Here is a 23,856-nt window from a genome sequence, read left to right on the forward strand (position 1 = left end):
TTCGAAAAAGCGGGGCGTTACATTCTACCACTCTTAAAAGAAATTTCGTCCCGAAATTTGGTACCTTCATGGAAAGAGTTCCGGGTACAGTTCCATCATCTTGTCCTCATGCTCCCACGTGGTTTCTTCATATTCGTGGTTTCTCCATAGTACTTTTACGCTAGCAATGGATTTATTTCTCAAATTTTGAACCTTTCGGTCCAAGATCATCTGTGGTCTCTCTTCGTAGCTCAAGTCGGAATTCAGCACGACTTCTCCATAGTGGATCACGTGTTTCGGATCGAACACATATTTTCGCAACTGCGATACGTGAAAGACGTTATGCACATTTCCGAGACTTGGCGGTAGCGCTAATCGGTATGCTACGGGTCCTATTTCTTCAAGAATTTCATAAGGTCCGATAAAATGCGGTTTCAATTTTCCTTTAGCACCAAAACGCGTTATCCCTTTCGGCGGGGACACTTTGAGAAAAACTTTATCACCGGCTTGAAATTGTTAGTCGGTCCGTCGGACGTCAGCGTATGACTTTTGTCTGTCCTGGGCTTCCTTCATTCTCACACGAATTTGTCGAACAATTTCAATCATCTCTTCGACTGCATCGGGTCCGAGTACCCTTCGCTCGCCAACCTCATCCCAGTAAAGCGGTGATCTACACTTCCTTCCGTATAGTGCTTCATATGACGCCATGTTGATTGTTGCTTGAAAGTTGTTGTTGTAAGCAAATTCAATCAGCGGTAGTACGGATTCCCAACTTCCACCGCGGTCGAGCACCACGACTCTCAACATATCCTCGAGGGTTTGGATTGTCCTCTCGGATTGCCCGTCGGACTGCGGGTGAAACACCGTGCTAAAATTCAATCGCGTTCCAAGCTTGCGCCGTAGACTAATCCAAAATTTTGATGTGAACTTCGGGTCACGATCGGACGTAATTGTCACTGGGACTCCATGCAATCGCACAATCTCCTTTATGTAAATCTGCGCCAGCTTGCTCGATCCATGAGTTATAGGAATCGGTATGAAGTGCGCACACTTGGTAAGTCGATCTATGATCACCCAAATTGCGGTGTTTCCCGTTAGGGTCTTTAGCAAGGCCGTCACGAAATCCATGGCGATGTGCTCCCATTTCCACTCGGGTATCACCAGTGGTTGTAATTTTTCATGTGGTCATTGATGTAAGGCCTTTACCTGTTGGCAGGCTAAGCAACGCTCCACAAACGCCGCGATATCCCTCTCCATCGGATGGATATGCTATGTTTGAACAAGTTCAATAATCAGCACTTCCCCTTTCTAAACTAGTTATGTATTTGCAATCATCAAAGAATTGGATTGGTTTCTTTCTCTTCTCTTGTTTGTTAATTGAGAATTGAATTGGTTTCTTTGTTTTCTCTTGTTTCTTAATGTTTGTGTATTCTCATGGTCATAATCTCAGAACTCCACTATTCATTCCCCTATAACCTATTTCTGTGGTTTTAACTAATTTATACCTCTCTGACCTCTTTATCAAGAGGCGAAGACACGGTATTGGCTCACCGTATTCACACAATAGCTGATTTCTGGCCTTGTAATTGTTGCATATTGAACCACACCCACTGCAGTTCTATAAACCTTCCCCTCAATAGTTGGATTATCGTCGACTTTGCCAAAATGTGTATATACAGAGAGAAATGAAACAAGAACAAGTTGATACTTTGTGTAGAGAAATCTTATTGAATACTTAAATGAAATTTAGACCAAGGGGCATTCTATTTATACTAGTGAAGGAATAAACTAGAGTGGGATGAATCTACACAAATACATGTACCAAATTAAAGTAATAGGTGTACATAGCATATTAGCATTAATATTAGGAGTTGACCACTTATTCAGGAATCTAGGAAATACATTTTATATATGTACTAGTATCAGTATTTTGTGCGGAGAATTTAGTATAAGAAACTTTTTCTCTTTGGTTACTATTACTTTTGAAACAAATTATTACTATATATTAACTTAAAATATCATTTATAAGGGACTTGGTTCGAGACGGCTGCACAAATGATACACAATGCCCAATGGTGCTCAACTAGAGATTGTCTTTAGAAGAAATGGCAATTTGAAAGTAGGAAAAAAAATTATGGAGCCATTTCTTATTATTGAAAATAAAGAAATGGAGTAATCACTTCTAACAACGCTCAAGACCAAGGCTTGGATTGAAGCTGCTCCACAATTCCCTTATTCAATCTAAAAGCATTTGCAAGATAATTGCTGTCAATCACAGGCTTGGCTCCAAATATACCGGCGGCAACTTCCACAATTCCGGCGTTCTGGCTATTCACCGCCGACAGAACAACCGTGTTCGCATTCCCAACGCCGCGCTGGTAGTGGACAAGTCCAACGGGGACGACGTAGACGTCTCCCTTGTTAAGAACTTTAGGGTAATGTTTGTAGTTAGGGTATGACGTCACGAATCCGACTTCTAAGGAACCATCTAGAACGGTGAGAATCTCGGCCGCCCTCGGGTGATAGTGGGGCGGGATGAATCCATTTGGCAGGAAGTCGAGGCGGGCCAGCGTCAGCCCTTGACCGTTCAGCCCGGGATACGGGCTGCTTTCAGCCCGGCTCGGTAGGGGTTGCTTGTGTTTGCTGGCAAATGCAGCCCGCTGTAGAAGAAGTCGTCGGCTGTAACAGTTCCCGGGTTCTTGCATCCTAGAAACATAGGTGCGCCAAATCAACAACATATTACTAATAGAAAATCAGAATATTGTCATGGAAGAATTGAGGAAAATGTTAAAATTCATGGATTAAAATTAATGTATATTTTGCAATTTGCCCAAAATTATATAGTGATATATGCAAGTGGGACAATACTTACCGGCGCTATTGGCATCGAAAACGCAAAAATCTTGTAAAGGAGAAGGATCAAAAGCCAAGGCCAAACACAATAAATTAAGGGCTAAAGTGCTGAATAAAACTACAACTCCAGTCATTTTTTTTTTCTGATTATAGTTAATGGGATAAAACAATCTATTTATAGGTGTATTTGATTAGGAAAAAAATCATGGAGCTATTTCATGTTATTGAAAATAAAGAAATGGAGTAATCACTTCTACAACAATCAAGACCAAGGCTTGCATTGAAGCCGATCCACAATTCCCTTATTCAATCTAAAAGCTTTTGCTAGATAATTGCTATCAATCACAGGCTTGGCACCAAATATACCGGCGGCAACTTCCACAATTCCGGGGTTCTGGCTATTGAGCGCTGCCAGAACCACCGTTTTAGCATTCCCGACGCCGCGTTGGTAGTGGACAAGCCCGACCGGGACGATGAAGACATCGCCCTTGTTAAGAACTTTAGGGTAATGTTTGTAGTTAGGGTATGACGTCACGAATCCGACTTCCAAGGAACCTTCTAGAACGGTGAGAATCTCGGACGCCCTCGGGTGGTAGTGGGGCGGGAAGAGTCCATTTGGCAGGAAGTCAAGGCGGGCCAGCGTCAGCCCTTGACCGTTCAGGCCCGGGATTCCGGCTACTTTCAGCCCGGCCCGGTAGGGGTTACTCGTGTTTGATGGCAAATGCAGCCCTCTGTAGAAGAAGTCGTTGGCGGTAACAATTCTTGGGTTCTTGCATCCTAGAAACATAGGTGCGCCAAATCAACAATATATTATTAATAGAAAATTAGAATATTTTTGTTATGGGAGAATTGAGCAAAATGGTAAAATTGTAGCGCGGACCAGAATTTGACTAAAACTTTATGATTTTTTCTATTTACCCAAATTTAAATAGTGATATGAAAGTGGGAGAATGCTTACCGGGTCTTTTGGCATCGAAAACGCAGAAATCTTGTAAAGCAGAAGGATCAAAAGCCAATGCTAAATGCAATAAATTAAAGGCCAAAGTGCTGAATAAAACTATAACTCCAGTCATCTTAATTAGTTTTTTTTTTATATTATAGTTTATGGGATAAAACAACCTATTTATAGGCGTGTTTGATAGAATAATCAAAGTCATATGCTACACTACCTACACAATCTCATCTAATAATCAAATAGCATAATGTTATTTCTCTAATAATGGAATATAACGTTTTTTAATATCCTTATCTACTCGAACAAAATTTAATTATTGAAAATTTGGAAAGTGAAATAAAATAGACAGATTAGTACTATGGATTTATATAAATCATTAAAAATTGATTCCATATTAATTAGGAATTGGTCGAAAGTTATAAGTATATTGCTTAATCACACACGACCGTTTATGTGAGTTCAAGGTTATCCATATATTCTTGATTGTGTTGATCGGATTCCATGTTTGAAATTTTCTAACTTTAGATTAACCATTTCACCTTTAGTTAAATATTGTTTGTCGAAGGGGCTATTGGTTGCTTATATCGTGAACTATAGACGTATTCTGAATTTTCACATGATCATTAAAATTGATCGAAAAAATAATAATCTTATTCCACCAAATCAAATCATAAGTTGCTCATCAGATAATGTAGGTGGATAAATATGACAAGAAAAACAAAGATGTCATTTCGAATAGATGTAATCGATGTCATTCACGCAAACATTGCAATTTAATCTTAACCCAATAAAAGTTACTATATCCGTCCACGAAAATTCGTCAAACCGGGAACGGGTTTTAAGAAATATACTGGAAAATGAGTTGAAAAAGTTAGTGAATTTTGGGTCCTACTTTTATATATTAATTTTATAATAAAATGTGAGTAGAAATGAGTTAGTGAAATATGGGGTCCACTATCAAAAATGGTAAAAGTGAAATGGGACAAATTTTGGGGGACGGAGGGAAATGAAAAAATGGGACAAATTTTCGTGGACAGAGGTAGTATATAGTTCACGAGTGTATAAATTGTTTCAAGTTCTTAGACAAAATTTAGGAGTTATTTAGTTTATCTACTTCTTCCGTCCCATAATAAGAGTCACACTTTGCCAATTTTGTCAGTCCCACACTCACATCACTCACATTTTATTATAAAATTAATATAAAAAATGGGTCTCATATTTCACTAACTTTTTAAATCCACTATTCTTTACATTTCTTAAAATTCGTGCTTATAATAGGAGTGACTCCTATTGTGGGACAGAGAGAGTATTAGATAAGCTTTGAGACCACCTTTTTGCTGTCACATCCATAGTTTCTAGCTTTCTTAGGAATTTATTTTTAGTAGCTTTTTAACTTAGTTCATTTTGCATCATTTTATTGAGAATGTTCATGCATTCTTTCCTTCTCACTCTGTCTATTTTTCAAAAAAAAAAAATAATTTTCGCCAAGTGTTAATTTTTCTCACCACTGTGACTATGCCGGAGTTTCCCAATCCATATTCTAGTGTAATTGCTTTCTTTAATTTTAGTCTATTTCAAATTTAAAAATTCCACATTAGTTTGAATCTTGTTTCAGTCTCTTTCCCCTATTTTCAGGCCTGGTGACATCGCCAAACCTTTGAAATGTGGAATCCATACGTATACGACCGTCTCATTAAAAACAACATACTATTTTTTCATAAAATGGAAATAACATCATTTCTTATTTTATTCTCTATTTATTAACTCACAATCGAGCATTACCTAAAATTTCATGCCACAAAACAAATGTTTCATACCTAGTGGGACATGCAGATTAAGTAAAAATATAAATAAAGTTAGTTAGTGAAATGTGAGGTCAACTTGCCAAAAATATAATACTAAAAAACAATATTTGGAACGAACTTGGTTCGAGACAGCTTCACAAATGATACAATGTGCAATCATAGGCTTGGCACCGAAGATACCGGCGACAACTTCAACGATTTCAGCGTTATGGCTATTGACCACTGACAGGACCACTGTGTTCATGCTCCCAATGGGGACGAAAAAGACGTGAGTCGTCGCCCTTGTTGAGAACTTTAGGGTATAGTTTGTAGTTAGGGTATGAAGTTACGAATCCGACTTCCAAGGAACCTTCTAGAACGGTTAGAATCTTGGCCGCCCTTGGGTGCTAGTGGGGCAGGATGAGAACCGTTCAGGCCCGGGATTCGGGCTGCTTTCAGCCCGGCTCGGTAGGGGTTACTCGTGTTTGATGGCAAATGCAGCCCGCTGTAAAAGAAGTTTCCGAGCTCATGCATCCTTGAAACATAGGTGCACCAAATCAACAAGATGTTATAGGTTGATTGAGAAAATCAGAATATTTTTTTGTTAGTATGCCTTTAATTTGTATATGATTAGGTTTCCTAATTGGGATAGGATTATGTTTCCTTGACCCAGTCTGTCTAATGTGTGTCTACATATATGGGAGTAGAGCACATAATTCTGCAATCTGTATCTGAAAACCGCAGTCATAATACAATTTGTTCTACGTTCTTGCCCGTGGACGTAGCCAACACAACGTTGGTGAACCACATAAATTTTGTGTCTGTTTACGTTCTTTTGTTTCTCGATTCACAATTGCCCTATTTGTCATAACAAACTGGTATCTAGAGCCTTGGTTTTCCAACTAGGGTTTTGAATTCCGCTAAGAGGGTTTTGTCTGGTAAATCGAGATGTCTGCTCTGAACGTGAAGGTTGAAAAATTCACTGGGAGAAATAGTTTTGGTTTATGGCAGATCAAGATGCGATCTCTGCTGAAGCAGCAGTGTTTGTGGGAGCCGTTCAAAACAAAGAAGGCTACGGAGGATGATAAGGAGTGGAAAACTGTAACGACCCGCCATTTTAGGGTATAATAATAATGGCGATCGCTATCTAGGAAGACTTAAATGCAACAAAGATTATGGGCTAGGGTCTCATTTAAAGGTAATTTACCAGAGCATTTAATGAACAATTAAGTAGGGGAAGAATAATGCCTCAGCAATGAAATCCAACAAAAAGGCTATCACAATAAATGCTCCGAAATAGCAAAGTTCCAAAATAATCTCAACTGTTTCATATCCAAAATACTCCCACGAAAAAAAATAATTCAACCCAACCAAAAGATCACAAGTTTTCGTATTGTAGCAGAAGCGACCAAGAGAGAAGTGAAGCTATGTATGGAGACACAACGACACTTAAAGTTTCAATAGATCATGTTATTATTTCCTACTCAACACCGCCGCCCACTCGTCACCGCTCAACCTGCACATAGGGAAAACACATGCAGGGCTGAGTACTATAATCATACTCAGTGGACTCATTGCCGAAAACAGTTTTATCACAAAATAGTCATCATGCCATTTTCAAGTGTCCATCGGGGTTTTATCTTTAGAAAGGCCCGAGGCACCACAATATATATATCATTTATCCAAAATCACGGTCGCGCAACCATTTTTCACATCGACGTTTACTATATCCTCATTCTACATGACAAGGAATGCCGCCGCAATCCAGGTCACTAGACCGGCCGACCCGTACGCCAGCACTCGGTCTAACATTGGTGTACACTAACCCAAGTAGAGTTTGCGGCTCTACGAGGATCCGAATTTGATTAAATCAATAGTGGCATAGCCACGTGGGATAGGCACGACAAAACAAATCAAGGCATGATAACACATATCTCATTCTCATCAATATCAGTTTAGGACAATGTCCTTATTTTAAAAGAAAGCCCACCTTGTCGGCTTAGCTCGAAAGTGTTCTCTTCTCCTCGTTTATCACGCTGAGAGCGCGAAGTATCACCTTTAAATTAGGCGTATCACAAATCAGTTTCGAACATTGATTTCAAATCATGCATGTTCCCACGTTTCCCTTTTTCCCATCGATAAATCTTTAATATCATCATCCAAAATCAAGGTACAATTAGTATATCATTTTTATTTGAATAACAACTCCAAATTCACCATTAAATCGTGTCACGCATGAGTGTTCTACACCGACCACACACGCACACGAACACAACACATGTGCACGCCTTCCGAGGCGTGCACGCACACACACACACACTTATCACATGCATCCCAAATTCACCGATTAATTTCCCTTTCGCTCATTCTAAATGCATGTGGACCCAAGAACATCGATTGATCGGTAGAAGAAGAGAAGATCAAAATAAAAGTACATTTTTCAAAAGAACAATCGGTAGGAAACAAGTAGAATCTTGATTCTTCACCAAATCCTCGAATTGCAACTTCAATTCTTCTCCAAAAGATGAAGAATTAATGGAGAAAGTAGAAGAAAAATTTGAGAGAGTATGGAGAAGTGGGAGACGGTTTGTCCAAGAGTGGGAGGCGTGATTTTGGTGTGCTAGGGTTAGGTTCTCACTCTTATTTATAGAGTGCAAAATATAATATTTTTAATTAAATAAATTAAAGATTTGGAAAGATTTTAGGGGGAAGTGGCGTTAATTCTAGTGATAAATAAGGGGGATTCGAAATTTAGGCTATATTAATTAGCCTATGATTTAATTTGAATATTTCACAGAGTAGAATAAGATATCACGGAGCAAAATAAAATAATAAATCCTCCCCAAATAATATAGGAAGTGGCGGTTTTTATGCCTCTCCCATAAGGAATTTAAATTCAAATCCTAATTTAATTAGGATATGGCAAGATCTTCTTAGATATGGCAAGATATGGTAAGATATTTGAATTTATTTATGGAAGAGAATAAACAAGGGATCAAATAATATAATAAAATAATCCCTTCTCCCATAATATAAGGGATTTTCGAAAATCCCACTATTTGACAAGGGTTTCGAAAATTTCATCAACAAAATAAGGAATATTCGGACTTTGGATTTAATTTGGATAATTATCCCAAACCAATAATTAAATCCAAGAAAAATATGATTCCTTCTCCAAATAAAAATAGGAGGGATCGAAAATTCCACATTATTAAATAATGTTCCTATTTAATTCTCACTCATCCCTTAGGAAAATAATTCACCACAATTATATTACTCCGCATCAAATATTCACACCAAATCAATCATTTCTTTACTACCTCTTCCTTTTCTCAACGCATTGACCTTTCAACGACCACGTCATATTTTCCACATCTTTGACTATTCAATAGCCACGTCATATTTTCAACAAGTTGACTATTCAACTAAATCTCAACTCCCATACACAATTAGGTCACAAAGACATCATGTAATTAATTACTCATCAATTAATCCACATATCTTAGCATTTAAGGCATTTAATGCAAAAATTTTATAACCCGAAAATTAGGGTTTGAAAAAGTGGGGTGTTACAACAACCCTAGACGAAAAGGCCCACTCGACCATCATATTGAGCCTGTCTGACGATGTTATCATCGAAGTTGCGGATCAGGAGACGGCTGCTGCTCTTTGGGCGAAGTTGGAGAGTCTATACATGACGAAATCTCTAACCAACAAGTTGCTCTTGAAGCAACGTTTGTTTCGGTTACACATGGAGGAAGGTACGCCCCTTCGGGATCATCTGGAAAATTTGAATAAAATTTTGCTAGATTTGCGTAAATGTTGAAGTTAAAGTAGAAGATGAGGATGTTGCTTTAATTTTGCTTGTGTCTCTGCCTGAATCTTAGGAAAATTTTGCTGAGTCTTTTATGACTGGCAAGGAAACTCTTTCGTTGGAGGATGTTCGATCTGCTCTTCACATCAGAGAGGATCATCAACAGGCAACGAGTTCAGCCACAGAAGATCTGCCATCGGGATTATCTGTTACGGGTAAAGGACAGAAGAAATTCGGACAGAAAAAGCAGAACTCAAAAGGTTCAAAAGGTCCTAAAGGCCCTAAGCCAGATGACATCTGCAGATATTGTAAAGAACCAGGGCATTGGAAGGCTGATTGTCCAAGGATAAATAAGAAATTGGGCAAGAAGGAAGATGCTAACGGTTCTGCGACTGTGGCAGAAGCTGATGACACAAATTCGGAAGAAGAATTGGCCTTGATTGCGGATGAACAACCACACTGTAATGATGTGTGGATTTTGGATTCTGGAGCGTCATATCATCTCTGTCCTCACAGGGAGTATTTCAACACTTATGAGCAGATAGATGGAGGCAATGTTACCATGGCCAACAGTGTTGTTTGCAAGGTGGTTGGCATCAGCTCAATCAGGATTAGGACTCATGATGGGGTCTTCTGCACCTTGAACGATGTTAGGCATGTTCCACAATGACGAAGAATCTGATATCCTTGAGTACATTTGATAGTAAGGGGTTCAGTTTCAAAGGTGAAGGTGGAGTAATGCGTATTTTGAAAGGTTCGAAGGTGGTTCTGACAGCTTTGAAACGGGGTACCTTGTATGTTCTGAGAGGTTCCATCGTGGCAAATTCTGCTGATATTGCATCATCCGAGGTTGCAACCAAGGATATGACCAAGCTGTGGCATATGAGGCTCGGTCATATGGGAGAACGTGGCATGAGAATCATGTCGAATTGTGATTTTGTTTCGGGCCATAAGGTGCAGAAACTTGATTTCTGCGAACACTGTGTGTTGGGGGAGCTTCATCGTAGCAAGTTTCCAAAGAAAGGTGTTCATCGAACGAAGGAGACCCTTGACTACATTCATATGGATTGTTGGGGTCCCTCACGTGTTGAGTCTATTGGAGGACACAAGTATTTTGTGTCGATGATTGATGACTACTCGAGAATGACTTGGGTGTTTATGATGAAACATAAAGGTGAGGCATTCAAGAAGTTCAAAGAGTGGAAGACTCTAATTGAAAACGACTAGGAATAAGATCAAGCGATTGAGAACAGATAACGGTCTGGAATTTTGTTCGTCTGAGTTCGATGAGTTCTGTAGGAGTGAAGGGATCGTTCACCATCACACCGTTAGACATACACCACAGCAGAATGGTGTGGCAGAACGCATGAATCAGACGTTGTTGGAGAGCGCAAGATGCATGCTCTTCCAAGCCGGTCTGACTAGGAAGGTTTGGGCAGATGCAGTAAACACGGCTTGTTATCTGATCAACCGTGGACCTCACACTGGCATTGACTGCAAGACACTGTACGAGGTATGGTCTGATTCACCTGCAAATTACTCTATGTTGAGAGTTTTTGGGAGTGTTGTTTACTATCGTGTGAGTAAAGGTAAATTGGAGCCAAGAGCTAAGAAGGGAGTATTTGTTGGTTATGGAGATGGAGTCCTTAATTCCTCTCTGTTACGATGATGTCAACATTAATTTGTATTATGACTTTTCCGTCATCGGCCACAGCGTTGTCCCTCGATTCAACAAGGGAAAGACTGTCCATCGAACGACGGTGGTGGTGGTCCGTGATGATGCGCGACGAGTGATTTCCAACGGATCAACGGTGGGGTTGAGGTTGGAGTTGACCACTAACTATTGGACTCGTGCCAGTTGCCAATGCGGTCCAGGGACGGTGGTCGGGGTGGCAACGGATTTGAGTATCGATGGCTCTGCCGAGGCCCTTAAGTGTCCGATAAGACTGCGGTAACTTCTTTTTCCCATTTTCTGTTTAATTCTATTCAAATTTTCTTTAGTTTTCGACTTCTTTAATATCATGTACGTTTTCTTCGACTCATGACTCATATGTTATTTATTAATTTTTGTATTGCATATTACATAATTCGTTAAAGGGGAGTGATAAATTGCTAACTCATCATTTAATTGCTCACTACAACTAATTTAAGATCATAGGATTTTAGAAAACGTGTGGTCTACAATTTGCCACGTGTAATTTTTGTTTTTATTAATTAAATCGAAAAAAATAAAAAAAAACTCCAAATTAGGGTTTTGGATGAAAATGTCAATATAGTGTTCCGGAAATATCAACTCAATGCTTTGAGAATGTCAACACAATGCTTTAAGAATATTAACTCATTGCTTATATTGACATTCTACATGTATTATATTGACATATTTTATATAGTATGTTGACATTTCTACTTGTACGAAAAAATTAAAAAATTTCGAAAATTTTTTCAAATTTTGACGTCGGAACATATGCATGTATGATATCGTTGGAATCCTTATGAAATTATCTTTAGTTTGATATATGTTATATGAATTTAATGTTTTGAGATTTCTTTTAAAAGTTAGTTATAACTAAACATGTAGTTAATTGACATTAATACCCCTATTAATATTTTTTGGAATTAATCATATGGCCTTATTGACGTTTTTCGTTCATCGTATTGACATTTAGGGATTAATGATCTAAGCCCTTAATTTGAATATCTAATGGCTATTATTTAATTGTAGTTAGCAATTAATTTATGAGTTAGCAATATAACACTCCCCATTGATTAAATATATATTTTTAGAAAATAATTTATATATCACGGTAAATAAATAAAGTAATGAAATTATAAGATATTGTGGAATTGGATATTACTATTAGATCTTTAAAATTGGACAAAAAAATCATAATCTTATCCCACCAAACAGAATCATAAGTTGCTCATCGGATAATTTAGGTGGACAAATATGACAAGAAAAATAAAGATGTCATTTCGATTAGATGTAATCGATGTCATTCACGCAAACATTGCAATTTAACCTCAACCCAATAAAAGTTATAGTTCAGTGAGTGTATAAATTGTTCTTCGACAAAATTTAGGAGTTACTATTTAGTTTAACTAGATAAGCTTTGAGACCACTTTTTTGCATGTCAGATTACTAGTTTCTAGCTTTCTCTTTAGAAATATTTTTCAAGTAGCTTTTTAACTTAGTTCATTTTGCATCATTTGGCTGAGAATATTTGTGCATAGACTGCATCTTTGCTTCTCACTCTATCTATTTTTGACAAATTTATAATTTTCTCTATTTATGACAAATTTATAATTTTCGCCAAGTGTTAATTTTTGTCACCACTATGATAGTTTAAATTTCGTATTTCACTCGCTTTCCCCTATTTTCGGGCCTAACGACATCGTCAAACCTTTGAAGTATGGAATTCATAAGGGATATGACTGTTCCTCCATCCAATTAAAAATAAAATATTGTTTTTACTGGCCCATTAAAAATGACATACTATTGCTACGATTGTTGGATCACCCTCAAGCCGTTAGGGTTTGAGGGTAATGAGTTCTATTCACTCTTGCAAAAGTTTTTAACTTTTAAGATTATACGAGTTAGATGAGCATATGTAGTCTTAACTTATAGTAACCATAAGACAATTTTCCTTTTGGTTACTTAAATTTTTAACAAAAATCAGTATATATATTAACTCAAAATATCATTTGTAACACAAATGATACAATGCGCAACGGTGCTCAACAAGAAAAACTAGTCGACATTAAACAGCATTAATCTTAAGAACTAAACAACTACGGATCGGAGCTATTTCTTGTTATTGAAAGTAAATAAATGGAGAAATTCCTTCTACAAATTAAAGCTCAAGACCAAGGCTTGGATTGAAGCTGCTCCACAATTCCCTTATTCAATCTAAAAGCATTTGCTAGATAATTGCTGTCAATCACAGGCTTGGCTCCAAATATACCGGCGGCAACTTCAACAATTCCGGCGTTCTGGCTATTCACCGCCGACAGAACAACCGTGTTCGCATTCCCAACGCCGCGCTGGTAGTGGACAAGTCCAACGGGGACGACGTAGACGTCTCCCTTGTTAAGAACTTTAGGGTAATGTTCGTAGTTAGGGTACGACGTCACGAACCCGACTTCCAAGGAACCTTCTAGAACGGTGAGAATCTCGGCCGCCCTCGGGTGATAGTGGGGCGGGATGAATCCATTTGGCAAGAAGTCGAGGCGGGCCAATGTTAGCCCTTGACCATTCAGGCCCGGGATACGGGCTGCTTTCAGCCCGGCCCGATATGGGTTGCTCGTGTTTGCTGGCAAATGCAGCCCGCTGTAGAAGAAGTCATCGGCTGTAACAGTTCCTGGGTTCTTGCATCCTAGAAACATAGGTGCGCCAAATCAACAACATATTACTAATAGAAAATTGGAATATTTTGTCATGAAAAAATTGTGAAAAATGTTAAAATTTATAGATTAAAATTAATGTATTTTTTGCAATTTGCTCAAAATTATATAGTGATATATTGAAGTGGGACAATACTTACCGGGGCTATTGGCATCGAAAACGCAAAAATCTTGTAAAGGAGAAGGATCGAAAGCCAAGGCCAAACATAACAAATTAAGGGCTAAGGTGCTGAATAAAACTACAACTCCAGCCATCTTTTTTCTTTTCTGATTGTAGTTTATGGGATAAAACAACCTATTTATAGGGTGGTAATCAAAATCATATGCTACACGCCTACACAACTCTAATCCCATAGTCAAAGATAGTAATAACGTTATTTCCATAATAAGTGAATATAACGTTTTTCCATATAAATAAATTCTTTGACTTAGGCTTTTATACTACAAATAAATAAATAAATCACAAAGAAAATTCCTTAAACAACAAACGGAAAGATTAATTAATCTACTCGGACAAAATGTAGTAAATTTAAAAAGAGAAATTAGGAAACCGAAATAAAATAGACAGACACCAATAAAAGCCAAATTGTACGCAACCTTGAATGGAAATAAGTAATAAGTACACAACAAATTACTAGGGAATTATATAATCATTACTGATTGATTCCATATTTACTAAGAATTGGTCAAAAGTTAAAAGTATATTGCTCAATCACACCCGACCGTTATGCATGTATGTCTTCGGATTCGATGTTTAAAATTTTCAACTTTAGATTAACCATATGTCTACCTTCAATTCAAATATTTTTAAGGGTAAGGGGGGAAGGGGCTAGGTTGCTAATATTATGAACTAGTACATCTGAATTCTGAATTTTTCTACAATCTATAAACTTGGTCGAAAGAATCATAAACTTAATTCTTGTATGGGATTTCCCACAATTGGCGTAACTAGCAAAATCAAATCATAAGTTGCTCGTCGGATAATTTAGGTGGACTAATCGAACTAAAAATCAACGATCGAATAGATGTAAACAATATTATTTCATGCAAACACCAACGGTTCATAAAGTGTCATTATATTTGGTGCTCAACTAAAATTAGGGAAGACAAATAGAAGCCCCTAGAAAAGCAAATAATTAAGATAATTTGTTATCAACTTAGGGACGCTTTCTTTTGCTTTCCAAAGTATGGTTTCTTTTAAAAAAAATCAAATGCTAGTAATTGCGTGTCAATTTTTTTATCCTTAAAGTAAAAGTTATTTGTAGTGATATTGCAATTAAGCCTCAGCCAAAATAAAACTATAGTTCACGAGCGTATAAATTTCATCATGTTGTTAGACAAAATCGATTTGGTAAGGCTATGTGTGAATTGCTAAAGGCCACATGATTCGATTTTGTCATAATCGTTAATCAAAGTTCATGATTTTCATAATTAAGTTTAAGTACGAGGGAAATCTAGAACTCATCAATAGTTCTTGAAATACTTCATGAAAATGCATTAATTAAATTTCATGAGACTTAAGATGGGGAAAACTAATATTACTCCCAACAAGTGATTGCTGGTTTTAGTTTTTCCGTACGTAGTCTGGGGATGATAGGTTGCATTGTGCTTTAATTGAATACCATTGAGAGATAAGAATTTCACGCTACACATAAAATATAAATACTACAAGAAGAAAAAAAATGGATAAAGACATTTTTTAATACAAATAAAGACATTAATTTACGTTTTTAACTATAGCACCAATGCTTTAAAAAATGCTTTAAAAAATGGTCTAGTCTTTGGTGTCTCAACTAAAATTAAAGATCGACACAGATAGAAACGTCCTAGCAAAACAAAAGTTTAAATAATTTCTGTCTGCAGAGGCAGCGCAGTTAGTTCTAGAGGGTTAGAGTTGCAAAAAAAAAAATTAATAATTTATCCTCAACGTAGAACATTTTCTTTTGCATCCTAAATTGCGAATTATCATGTTAATTTGTGGGAGAGAGAAAAACAAAATTGCGAATTATCATGTTAATTTGTGGGAGAGAGAAAAACAGAGATATGAGAGAGGACTGTGTGAGATAGAGAATGAGATATATTATTAAGGGCTAAGGCTTTATTTAATTAAGAATCGAAAATATGCAATCTCAATATATCAATTTCCATACAAAATTTATACTAGTTCACTATCTTTATTAGAGTAATTATTTTTACAGCACTCAAGCCCAAGGCTTGGACTGAAGCTGCTCCACGGTTTTCTTATCCAATCTATAAGCCATTGCTAAATAATCACTGTTAATCGCGGGCTTAGCGCCAAATATACTGCCGGCAACTTCCACAATTCCGGCGTTCTGGCTGTTGACCGCCGACAGAACCACCGTGTTGACCTTCCCGATGCCGCGCTGGTAGTGGGCAAGCCCGACAGGGACGACGAAGACATCGCCCTTGTTGAGAACCTTAGAGTAGTGTTTGTAGTTAGGGAATGAGGTCACGAATCCCACTTCCATGGAACCTTCTAGAACGGTGAGAATCTCGGCCGCCCTCGGGTGATAGTGAGGTGGGATGATGCCATCTGGCAAGAAGTCAAGGCGGGCCAGCGTCAGCCCTTGACCGTTCAGGCCCGAGATTGCGGCTACTTTCAACCCGGCCTTGTATGGGTTAGTTGTGTTGGATGGCAAATGCATCCCGCTGTAGAAGAAGTCGGCGGCTGTAACAGTTTCCGGCTTCTTGCATCCTGGACAAACATTAATTTTGTTCAAATTCTGATTTGTTACGCAACTTTAAAAATATGATGTAAAAACCATTAAATTTGACCGTTTTTGTCTGTCTATCCACCAACCCTAAAAAATTTTACGAGGACATTATGAAGTAATTCAGCCTTGTCGTCAGTTTGAAACGTGTTTGCGCGAAATCAATAGCATATTACTAATGGAAAATCTAAATATTTTGCTATGGAAAATTTGATAAAATGTTAAAATCATAGGTTGATTCATAATTTAACTAAATTTTATGATTTTTTGGCAATTTGTCCAACATTATACGGTGATATGTACAAGTGGGACATTGCTTACCGGGGCTTTTGGCATCTGACACGCAGAAATCTTGTAAAGGAGAAGGATCGAAAGCAAAGGCCAAACACAATAAATTAAGGGCTAAAGTGGTGAATAAAACTACAACTCCAGTCATCTTTTTTATTTCCTTTTTGATTGTAGTATACACGATAAAACGACCTATTTATAGGTGCCACAATCAAAATGCTTTTATAATGCCAAGATTCTATCTCGAAAATATAAAATAAATTTAATTAATAAAATAAATGGTCGAAAAAAATTTGGCTAACATTAATAAAAGCTAAATTGTATGCAACCTTGAGCGGTAATAAGTAATAAGTGCAAATTTCATTATACCACGATGGAATGTTGAATTAATTTATTGACTCCATTATATAAATAATGAATTATTAATTAATTCCATTTTTACTATAAAAAAAATGGTCAAAATTTATATGAATTTACTATTAAAGATATTCCATATTTGTTAAGAAATGGTCAAACAAAACTTAATATATTGCATGCTTAATTACATCCGACTAGCAACAGAATTTTGATGATGAGGTACGGTCCAAACCGTTGTAATTAACAGTTGTGAGATAATTTTTTAAGTTGGCAAGACAATCAAACTATTCAACTTTAGATTAACCATCTCTCCAATTCTAATTCAAATATTTTAAATTCTTGAAATACTTCATATATTTCATAAAAATGATTATTACACTGCTCACTCAAAACATAAGAAATGGAGTACATAATTTAGAACATTTATTTCTCTTTTTCTCTGTCTCTTCAAGCCAGTTTGTTGGAGGTGAGAGAAGGAGCCTCAAGTCGAACATAATCATACATGACTCCATGCAAAGCACTGAAATTTCTAGCTTGTGTGAGGTATATTGTGTTATCCCCTTTGTTGAGAAGAGAAGTTTCTATCTCCACATTGAATTGCCAATAAAGCCCATGAATCCCATGCCTTGTTATTGTGTTGTCGCTTCCAATTAATCCGCTCGAAAACAACGCCTCGCCTAGCCCATTCTTGTTCACCCTCACCTGCAATCACCCTTTCATATATCACGTATGCTGTACTGAACGAGATCGTACCTAATCCCCGTGGGTAGCTAATATACATTACTTACCTTAATTTAGTATATGTAAGTTGCATATATTATGATTGTGGGTGTTAAGCAATTAGAGGTAAAACGACAAGTAAGACTCATGAATAGTACAAATGTCGTGATAAAGATAGTGAAAAAATCGCCAATGCCTTAACTTACCTCTAGTATGGAAAAAGTTGCAGATGCTAGAGCGATCCGCAGCGTGTATTTCCCACTCTCTGCAATCTCGTCCAGTTCGAACTTTATCTGCCATGTTGTTGCTTTATATGCACCCTCTCCAATTTTTCTATTACATTTTCATGTTACATAATCCAGCTAAAAAGAAGTAGCAAAATATGTCTAGTTTGAGAAAGTGCACCTTGTAACTTGAGCATAAAACCAATCTTTCTTGTAATCACTAGTGCCAAGAGTGTAAACCAAGTCTTGATTTGGGTACAAATCTGCATACCTCTGCCACAACCCATACTGCCTAAACCTGCAGTGATTAGGAATGAATTTGCATCATTCGTGTACATACACATGGCGTGCATCGATAATAACATGCCAGTTCGAAAATATATAATTAGTAATTAAATTTAACTTGTACGAATAGAGATTTATAAGTAGCTCGTTGATATACATAGAATCGGGCACACATGACGTGCATTGATAATAACGTGCTAGTTCGAAAATTTAAATAATTACTTGGCGATAAACATAGGGTAAAGTACACATGACATGCATTGATAAGAACGTGCTAGGTTATGAACGTAAATTAGTTTTATCCAACCTGTGTGAAGGGAGATTTACAAGTAGCTTGTTGATATACATAGGGTCGGGTTCAGGAACGTAGAACTCTGCTGCAGTTCGATCCGGGATGCCAATCTCCCATAGTGTTGCTCCATTTCTTGGAGGGAAATACACAAGATCGCCCAGATCTACTGAACTGCCTGAAAGTCCAGATTTTATCTATGACTATTAATTCACCATGTTAAACTTTACAAAAAATTAATTAAATAAATTTAGAACCTGGTGCCACAACTATATCTTTGTCACATCTATAATCACCAATGAAGCCTGGGACCCATGCATAGATATTGTAATCTCCAGGCCTAATATTGGTAATTTTGAAATAACCATCATCATCTGCATTTACCCAGAATTGATATCCCTGAAAAATACATTATGAATTTACTTAATTCACCATTTTATTTCAAAACAGGGGATATATCTTTATATAGATATTCATTAATTATTTAAAATATGTAGTGGTATATACTTTTGCTTCCTTTTGAAATGATCCATCTTTTCCTGGTGGAGCCAGCCCCACAAAAGCACCCTTTGCTGCTATTTTTTTCTCCTCAGAAATGTACCTTACATTTATAGTAACAATTCAAGAGTTCCAAATCTGTAATCTTTTTTATTATCATAAGACCAAATCCATCTAACCTGTCTTGAGCAAATAATCTACCACAAACACTCCCTCTTTGATCAACATGCAAGAAATCTTCTGAAACAGGGAAGCTATATGGCCATTTCTCAACTTCTTTCTTCATCTACATCCACACACACATATATGCAGGATTCAATTTCATATAAATAAATGAATGGAAAAAAATGAGCTAAGAATAAAGAAAAGAAAACAAAACCTGCTCTTTAGCATCACTCCACAAAAAAGCAGTACTATCATTTGTATAATCAGGCACTAAGTTAAGGTATATGAAAACTGGTCCAAAAACTTTCTTCCACTCTTCCCCGTCTCCGAACTTCACCACTAGATCCTCCCCTCCGTAGTGAGTGCTCACGAACATCTGCACGAAAAAACAGATGCAGTGTGATTTGGGGAGATTTTCTTGGCTCAACAAGGTAGACGAACATACGGCCAATGTGGTTGGGTTGACATGAGAAGTGAGGTCCTGTTTGATAGGCCCTCCAGTCCTGAACTCATTGCTTGGGCTGATTTGCCACAACCCTATTGTGGGATCAGTGCATATGAAACCATGCACCTTGTTGTCTTTATTTTCACATGAGTATTGGTATTTATCATCCACCTATGTATATATACAACAACATCAGTTTAGGTAGAATGTTAGTGCATATATAGTAGTACTCCCTCCATCCCAGAAAGATTGTCCCAGTTCATTTTTTGCATTCGTTTTGTAAAAATAATAATAAATAGGTAAAGTTGAAAGATAGTAAAATAAGAGAAAGAATAATGTAGGTAAGACTATTCTCTACATTATTCTCTCTTTTACTTTACTCTCTCTCTCTATTTTAACTATTTATTATTATTTTTGCAAAACAAGTGTGAAAAAGGAAACGGGACAATCTTTCTGGGACGGAGGGAGTATAACATAAAATGTGACAAAATGGATTTAAATTTATTGTTTACTTCTCCTTTAAATTCAGGCTCTATTGGATTGACTAGGAGCACTGCTTCTGGGAATGCCAACTCCCTCCCCCGTGGAGGGACACGGTCCTCTGGTCGTGGCAGACGCCTCTGCCTGTCGTCTGACATGGCCATGTACACAAACCTATAGCGTTTTCCCCCAACAAGTTAACATCATATCTATGTACTCCTCTGTCCCACTCAAATTGACACATTTCTATGGAAAGGTGACTTAAGACTAAACAACATTGCATAAAATTTTGTGCTGAATAAGAAATGTGTCACTTTGAGTGTGAGGGACAGAGGATCTTAAAACTTTTGAATTCGCAAGAAAATGAGTGCTACTTTTCTATGTTGAGCATGAGGGCGATCCGGGCCTCGTTCAAGTAGAATGCTGGCATAGTCTCATCGCGTTGGTAGATGGCGTACGAGTAGAAACCAGACGAGCCACGCAGCATTATGAACCTTAGAATCACCACACAAATTAGCATAATATATCATCATATTGTGAAAATCAAAACATAGAGATAGATAAAAAAAAGGGGGGGGGGGGGGGGGGGGGGTTGGGAAAAATGACACCTTTTGTCTATAGACAAAGGGGCATGTTGTCCTAGCATGGAAACATCCCATTTTCTAGAGAAGGATAGCTCTACTTGTTCCTCATTTTGTACCACAACGTGGAAATCTGTTCCATTAGCACTGCACCCAAATTTTGATGATTCTCATTCATATATTTATTTATATGCATATAATCAATGTTCTAAGTATTAGAATTTCATACACATCAAATTCTCCTCGGGTGCCTGAAGTGCCAGGTTTGCTCCAATTAAGGTCCCAAAACCTGCATATACATATGTCATTTGGATTATATTAATGAATAATTCGTGTGTGTGTGTGTGTGTATTTTGTATACCCTCCATTTAGCAATGGATTATGGAGCTCAAGCAAGTTGTCGAGTCCATTGTAGCTTATGCCAATGAGATGGCCTCCTGGTTTTGTGAAGGTAAGTTGGAGCAATCCATTATCTAACACCACCTGTTATGTGTATATAATAATAAAAATATGATAAATAGTCCAGCTTAATTGATAAAATATCTCTCATTTAAGTCTCTACATTTCCAGATAAATAAATGAGTAACCATCATTGATCACCTTAAAAGAAACCAAATTTATCACAAATGTCGCCATATATATATTGTGATTAGCAACTTAGCATAGTTACTAAAATTTTGTAGATTATCAACTACGAAAAATGATTATTGTATTAAAATGTGTCGAATTATTTCCTAAAAATGTGCATGAGGTGATACTACGAGTAAAAAATTAGTAGTCTGAATATATTGTCAAGTGGTATGTCTAGTCAATCTCATAAAAATATTATATCCACTCTCTTCCTTATTTATTTTTATTTTTATTTTTTGTAATTATAGTTGACTGACATACCATTTAAACCAATGCATTTTGGTATAGTATAAAGTCATAAAATTTTATTCGCTTTGATCTCTATTTCATTACTTAAACTACAAATAAGCATTTAACCAAAACAAAACATTGAATAAAGGAATAATCCAACCTTCAAAAGCAAGACATGATCATTATGTTTTTATTTCTACTTTACAGCTATTTTATATAGTTTGAAAATGAGATATATATAGTCCACTTATGCAGTATCAATCTCTTTATACAATCGATAAATAGTAAAGATTAATTTTGATAGTTGCTGAAAGCATACATTTATTGACTAATGTATACCAACTAATAATGTATCCTTTTACGGCAACTTCTATATTGTTACGCAAAAGAAAACTCAAAAGTTGATACGCTAAAGCAAACTAAGAATAGTAATGTTAAACAACTACACTGTGACTTTCTAAAAGATAAATCATGAAAAATTTAAAATTATTTGATACATTATTAAAATAGAAAAATGTAATAGTAATTTAATTTTGATTTCAAATAATTTTGGTGAAAGGAATAAAAATAAATAAATTAAATGGCCATAGTATTAGTCTCTATTCGGGATTAATGGAAAATGATCGATATATAGAAGTATTATAATAATAATTATTATTATTTACGAACATAGTTTGATTAGGATGCATAGCCTTATTGAATAAAACAGCCTTATTAAATTGGGTTAATTATATTTCAAGACATAATATAAGTTCGATAAAAGTTCAATTAAAAATAATATTAGGGCTAGAAATAAACATAAAAATAAAATCTTACATAATCTTGCTGAACCTCTAATTGAAGTAGCCCATTGCCCGATGATTTCTGCAAACTGTTAACCAAAAAACATTCTCTAAATTAGGATTAAACATTCTCTAAATTAGGATTCAATCTCAATCCTTAATACAACAAATTAAGAGTTGAGAGTTGAGAACATTTGTATTTAATCAGAAATCATATATTTTAGCAATTTAATTTACGGCCACTCTAAAGATTCAAGACCATCGAGCTAGGCTCCCCAAATGTTTGAGAAAATGTCACAACTAAAATGTTATATAAACAATATTTTTTGTAATTTATAGCATTCGAAATTATATTTAAAAATTTGGTAAATATTTAACTAAAAGAACAAAATTATCTATTTTCTCGTAAAATTAGCTAGAATGATTATATTTTGCTTTTTATAATATTAGAATTACCTTTAAAAGGAATTGACACAAGAGAAATTATCATGAAGAAATCTTTAACAAACATGAAAATAAATCATGACCATCTGTTTAATCAAATCACCAGTATAGATTGGGTTTTAATTATGATTGTGAATTAAAAAATCTTCTACCTAATCTCATCCATATATGTATTCTTGGTAAATAAATAATTTAGAGGCAACTTGTGAAAAGGTAGCCACCCTCTGTAATAACTCATGAAATAATAACACAAATTTAAGCTTTGGATATTAAAAAACATAACAAAAAAGTGATAATATCTAATAAATTCGTTTCACAATATTCAGCCAATTAGATAAAAATGACAAATTAGACAACAACAACAATTTCAAAATTACATACCTTAAAATGCATAAAGTGATAATGTATAATACAGAGAGCCGATGCTTCACAAAACAGCTCATTGAGAGCATATTTATTTGTGGCTAAATAAAACCAAAGCAAATAAATATGCTCTATATTTGTGGCTGCTAAAGGGATATTTAACCAAATTTGAAATTTCAAATCGTTGAAGCTACGCTAAGTGTTAAAATTTCACCCTTTCCCATGGACATAGTCACGGATCCACGCTATAGCCTATGACTTCAATTTTGAAAATTTTCAAGAGTTTTTTTGTAATTTTGCTATGTCGACTTTACGATGGGGTAAGAATGCTTGAAGCGATTCTGTCACGCCAAGTGCTTAATATATGAGGTCGCCGAAGATTATCAGCAGCGGCTCCATATATACGAGGCAGGTCATGACTTCCTCGACAAATTTGGGAGCACTGACTGCATACATTGTGACAAAAATATTGTCCAACGGCATGGAGAAATGCACACCGACCACAAGTGCACACATCCAATCGACTATGGATTTGACGTACTTCCTTCGCCCTTCG

The 23,856-nt window shown here is 36.4% G+C and overlaps 4 protein-coding genes and 1 pseudogene across 6 annotated transcripts; all 5 read right to left on the minus strand.

Annotated features, from left to right (window-relative positions):
* Positions 1 to 2,171: 2,171 nt before the first annotated feature.
* Positions 2,172 to 2,966, minus strand: LOC125199347 (putative germin-like protein 2-1; annotated as a pseudogene).
* A 128-nt stretch (positions 2,967 to 3,094) lies between these two features.
* Positions 3,095 to 3,905, minus strand: LOC125199356 (putative germin-like protein 2-1). Its single transcript, XM_048097401.2, has 2 exons — positions 3,791 to 3,905; positions 3,095 to 3,609 (listed from the first exon to the last, which is right to left on the minus strand). Exons 1-2 carry the CDS (start codon positions 3,903 to 3,905, stop codon positions 3,095 to 3,097), a joined length of 630 nt encoding a protein of 209 aa, XP_047953358.2.
* A 9,196-nt stretch (positions 3,906 to 13,101) lies between these two features.
* On the minus strand, positions 13,102 to 14,041 carry LOC125206924 (putative germin-like protein 2-1). Its single transcript, XM_089063693.1, has 2 exons — positions 13,927 to 14,041; positions 13,102 to 13,758 (listed from the first exon to the last, which is right to left on the minus strand). Exons 1-2 carry the CDS (start codon positions 14,039 to 14,041, stop codon positions 13,244 to 13,246), a joined length of 630 nt encoding a protein of 209 aa, XP_088919819.1. The 3' UTR covers positions 13,102 to 13,243.
* Positions 14,042 to 15,880: 1,839 nt separating this feature from the next.
* LOC125199367 (putative germin-like protein 2-1) lies at positions 15,881 to 16,954 on the minus strand. The gene is made up of 2 exons (XM_048097406.2): positions 16,840 to 16,954; positions 15,881 to 16,502 (listed from the first exon to the last, which is right to left on the minus strand). Exons 1-2 carry the CDS (start codon positions 16,952 to 16,954, stop codon positions 15,988 to 15,990), a joined length of 630 nt encoding a protein of 209 aa, XP_047953363.1. The 3' UTR covers positions 15,881 to 15,987.
* Positions 16,955 to 17,456: 502 nt separating this feature from the next.
* LOC125200758 (uncharacterized) lies at positions 17,457 to 23,781 on the minus strand. 3 transcript variants are annotated; one of them, XM_048098517.2, is made up of 16 exons: positions 23,319 to 23,781; positions 22,528 to 22,582; positions 21,212 to 21,333; positions 21,080 to 21,139; positions 20,878 to 20,997; positions 20,644 to 20,763; positions 20,302 to 20,443; positions 19,790 to 19,960; positions 19,559 to 19,720; positions 19,359 to 19,465; positions 19,189 to 19,282; positions 18,939 to 19,080; positions 18,700 to 18,859; positions 18,289 to 18,405; positions 18,090 to 18,216; positions 17,457 to 17,865 (listed from the first exon to the last, which is right to left on the minus strand). In XM_048098517.2, the coding sequence occupies exons 1-16, from the start codon at positions 23,387 to 23,389 to the stop codon at positions 17,611 to 17,613; spliced, it is 2,025 nt and encodes a 674-aa protein (XP_047954474.1). In that variant the 5' UTR covers positions 23,390 to 23,781; the 3' UTR covers positions 17,457 to 17,610. The 3 variants fall into 3 exon arrangements, 2 of the variants coding, with proteins under 2 accessions (XP_047954474.1, XP_088921451.1); XM_089065325.1 differs by having other exon boundaries at positions 17,698 to 17,876; XR_016135611.1 differs by having other exon boundaries at positions 17,841 to 17,865; positions 18,090 to 18,176.
* Positions 23,782 to 23,856: the final 75 nt, after the last annotated feature.

This window comes from Salvia hispanica, chromosome 2 (assembly GCF_029641045.1).
Source record: "Salvia hispanica isolate PSC_SH4W2 chromosome 2, Shi_PSC_v1, whole genome shotgun sequence".
NCBI classification, from domain to species: Eukaryota; Viridiplantae; Streptophyta; class Magnoliopsida; order Lamiales; family Lamiaceae; genus Salvia; species Salvia hispanica.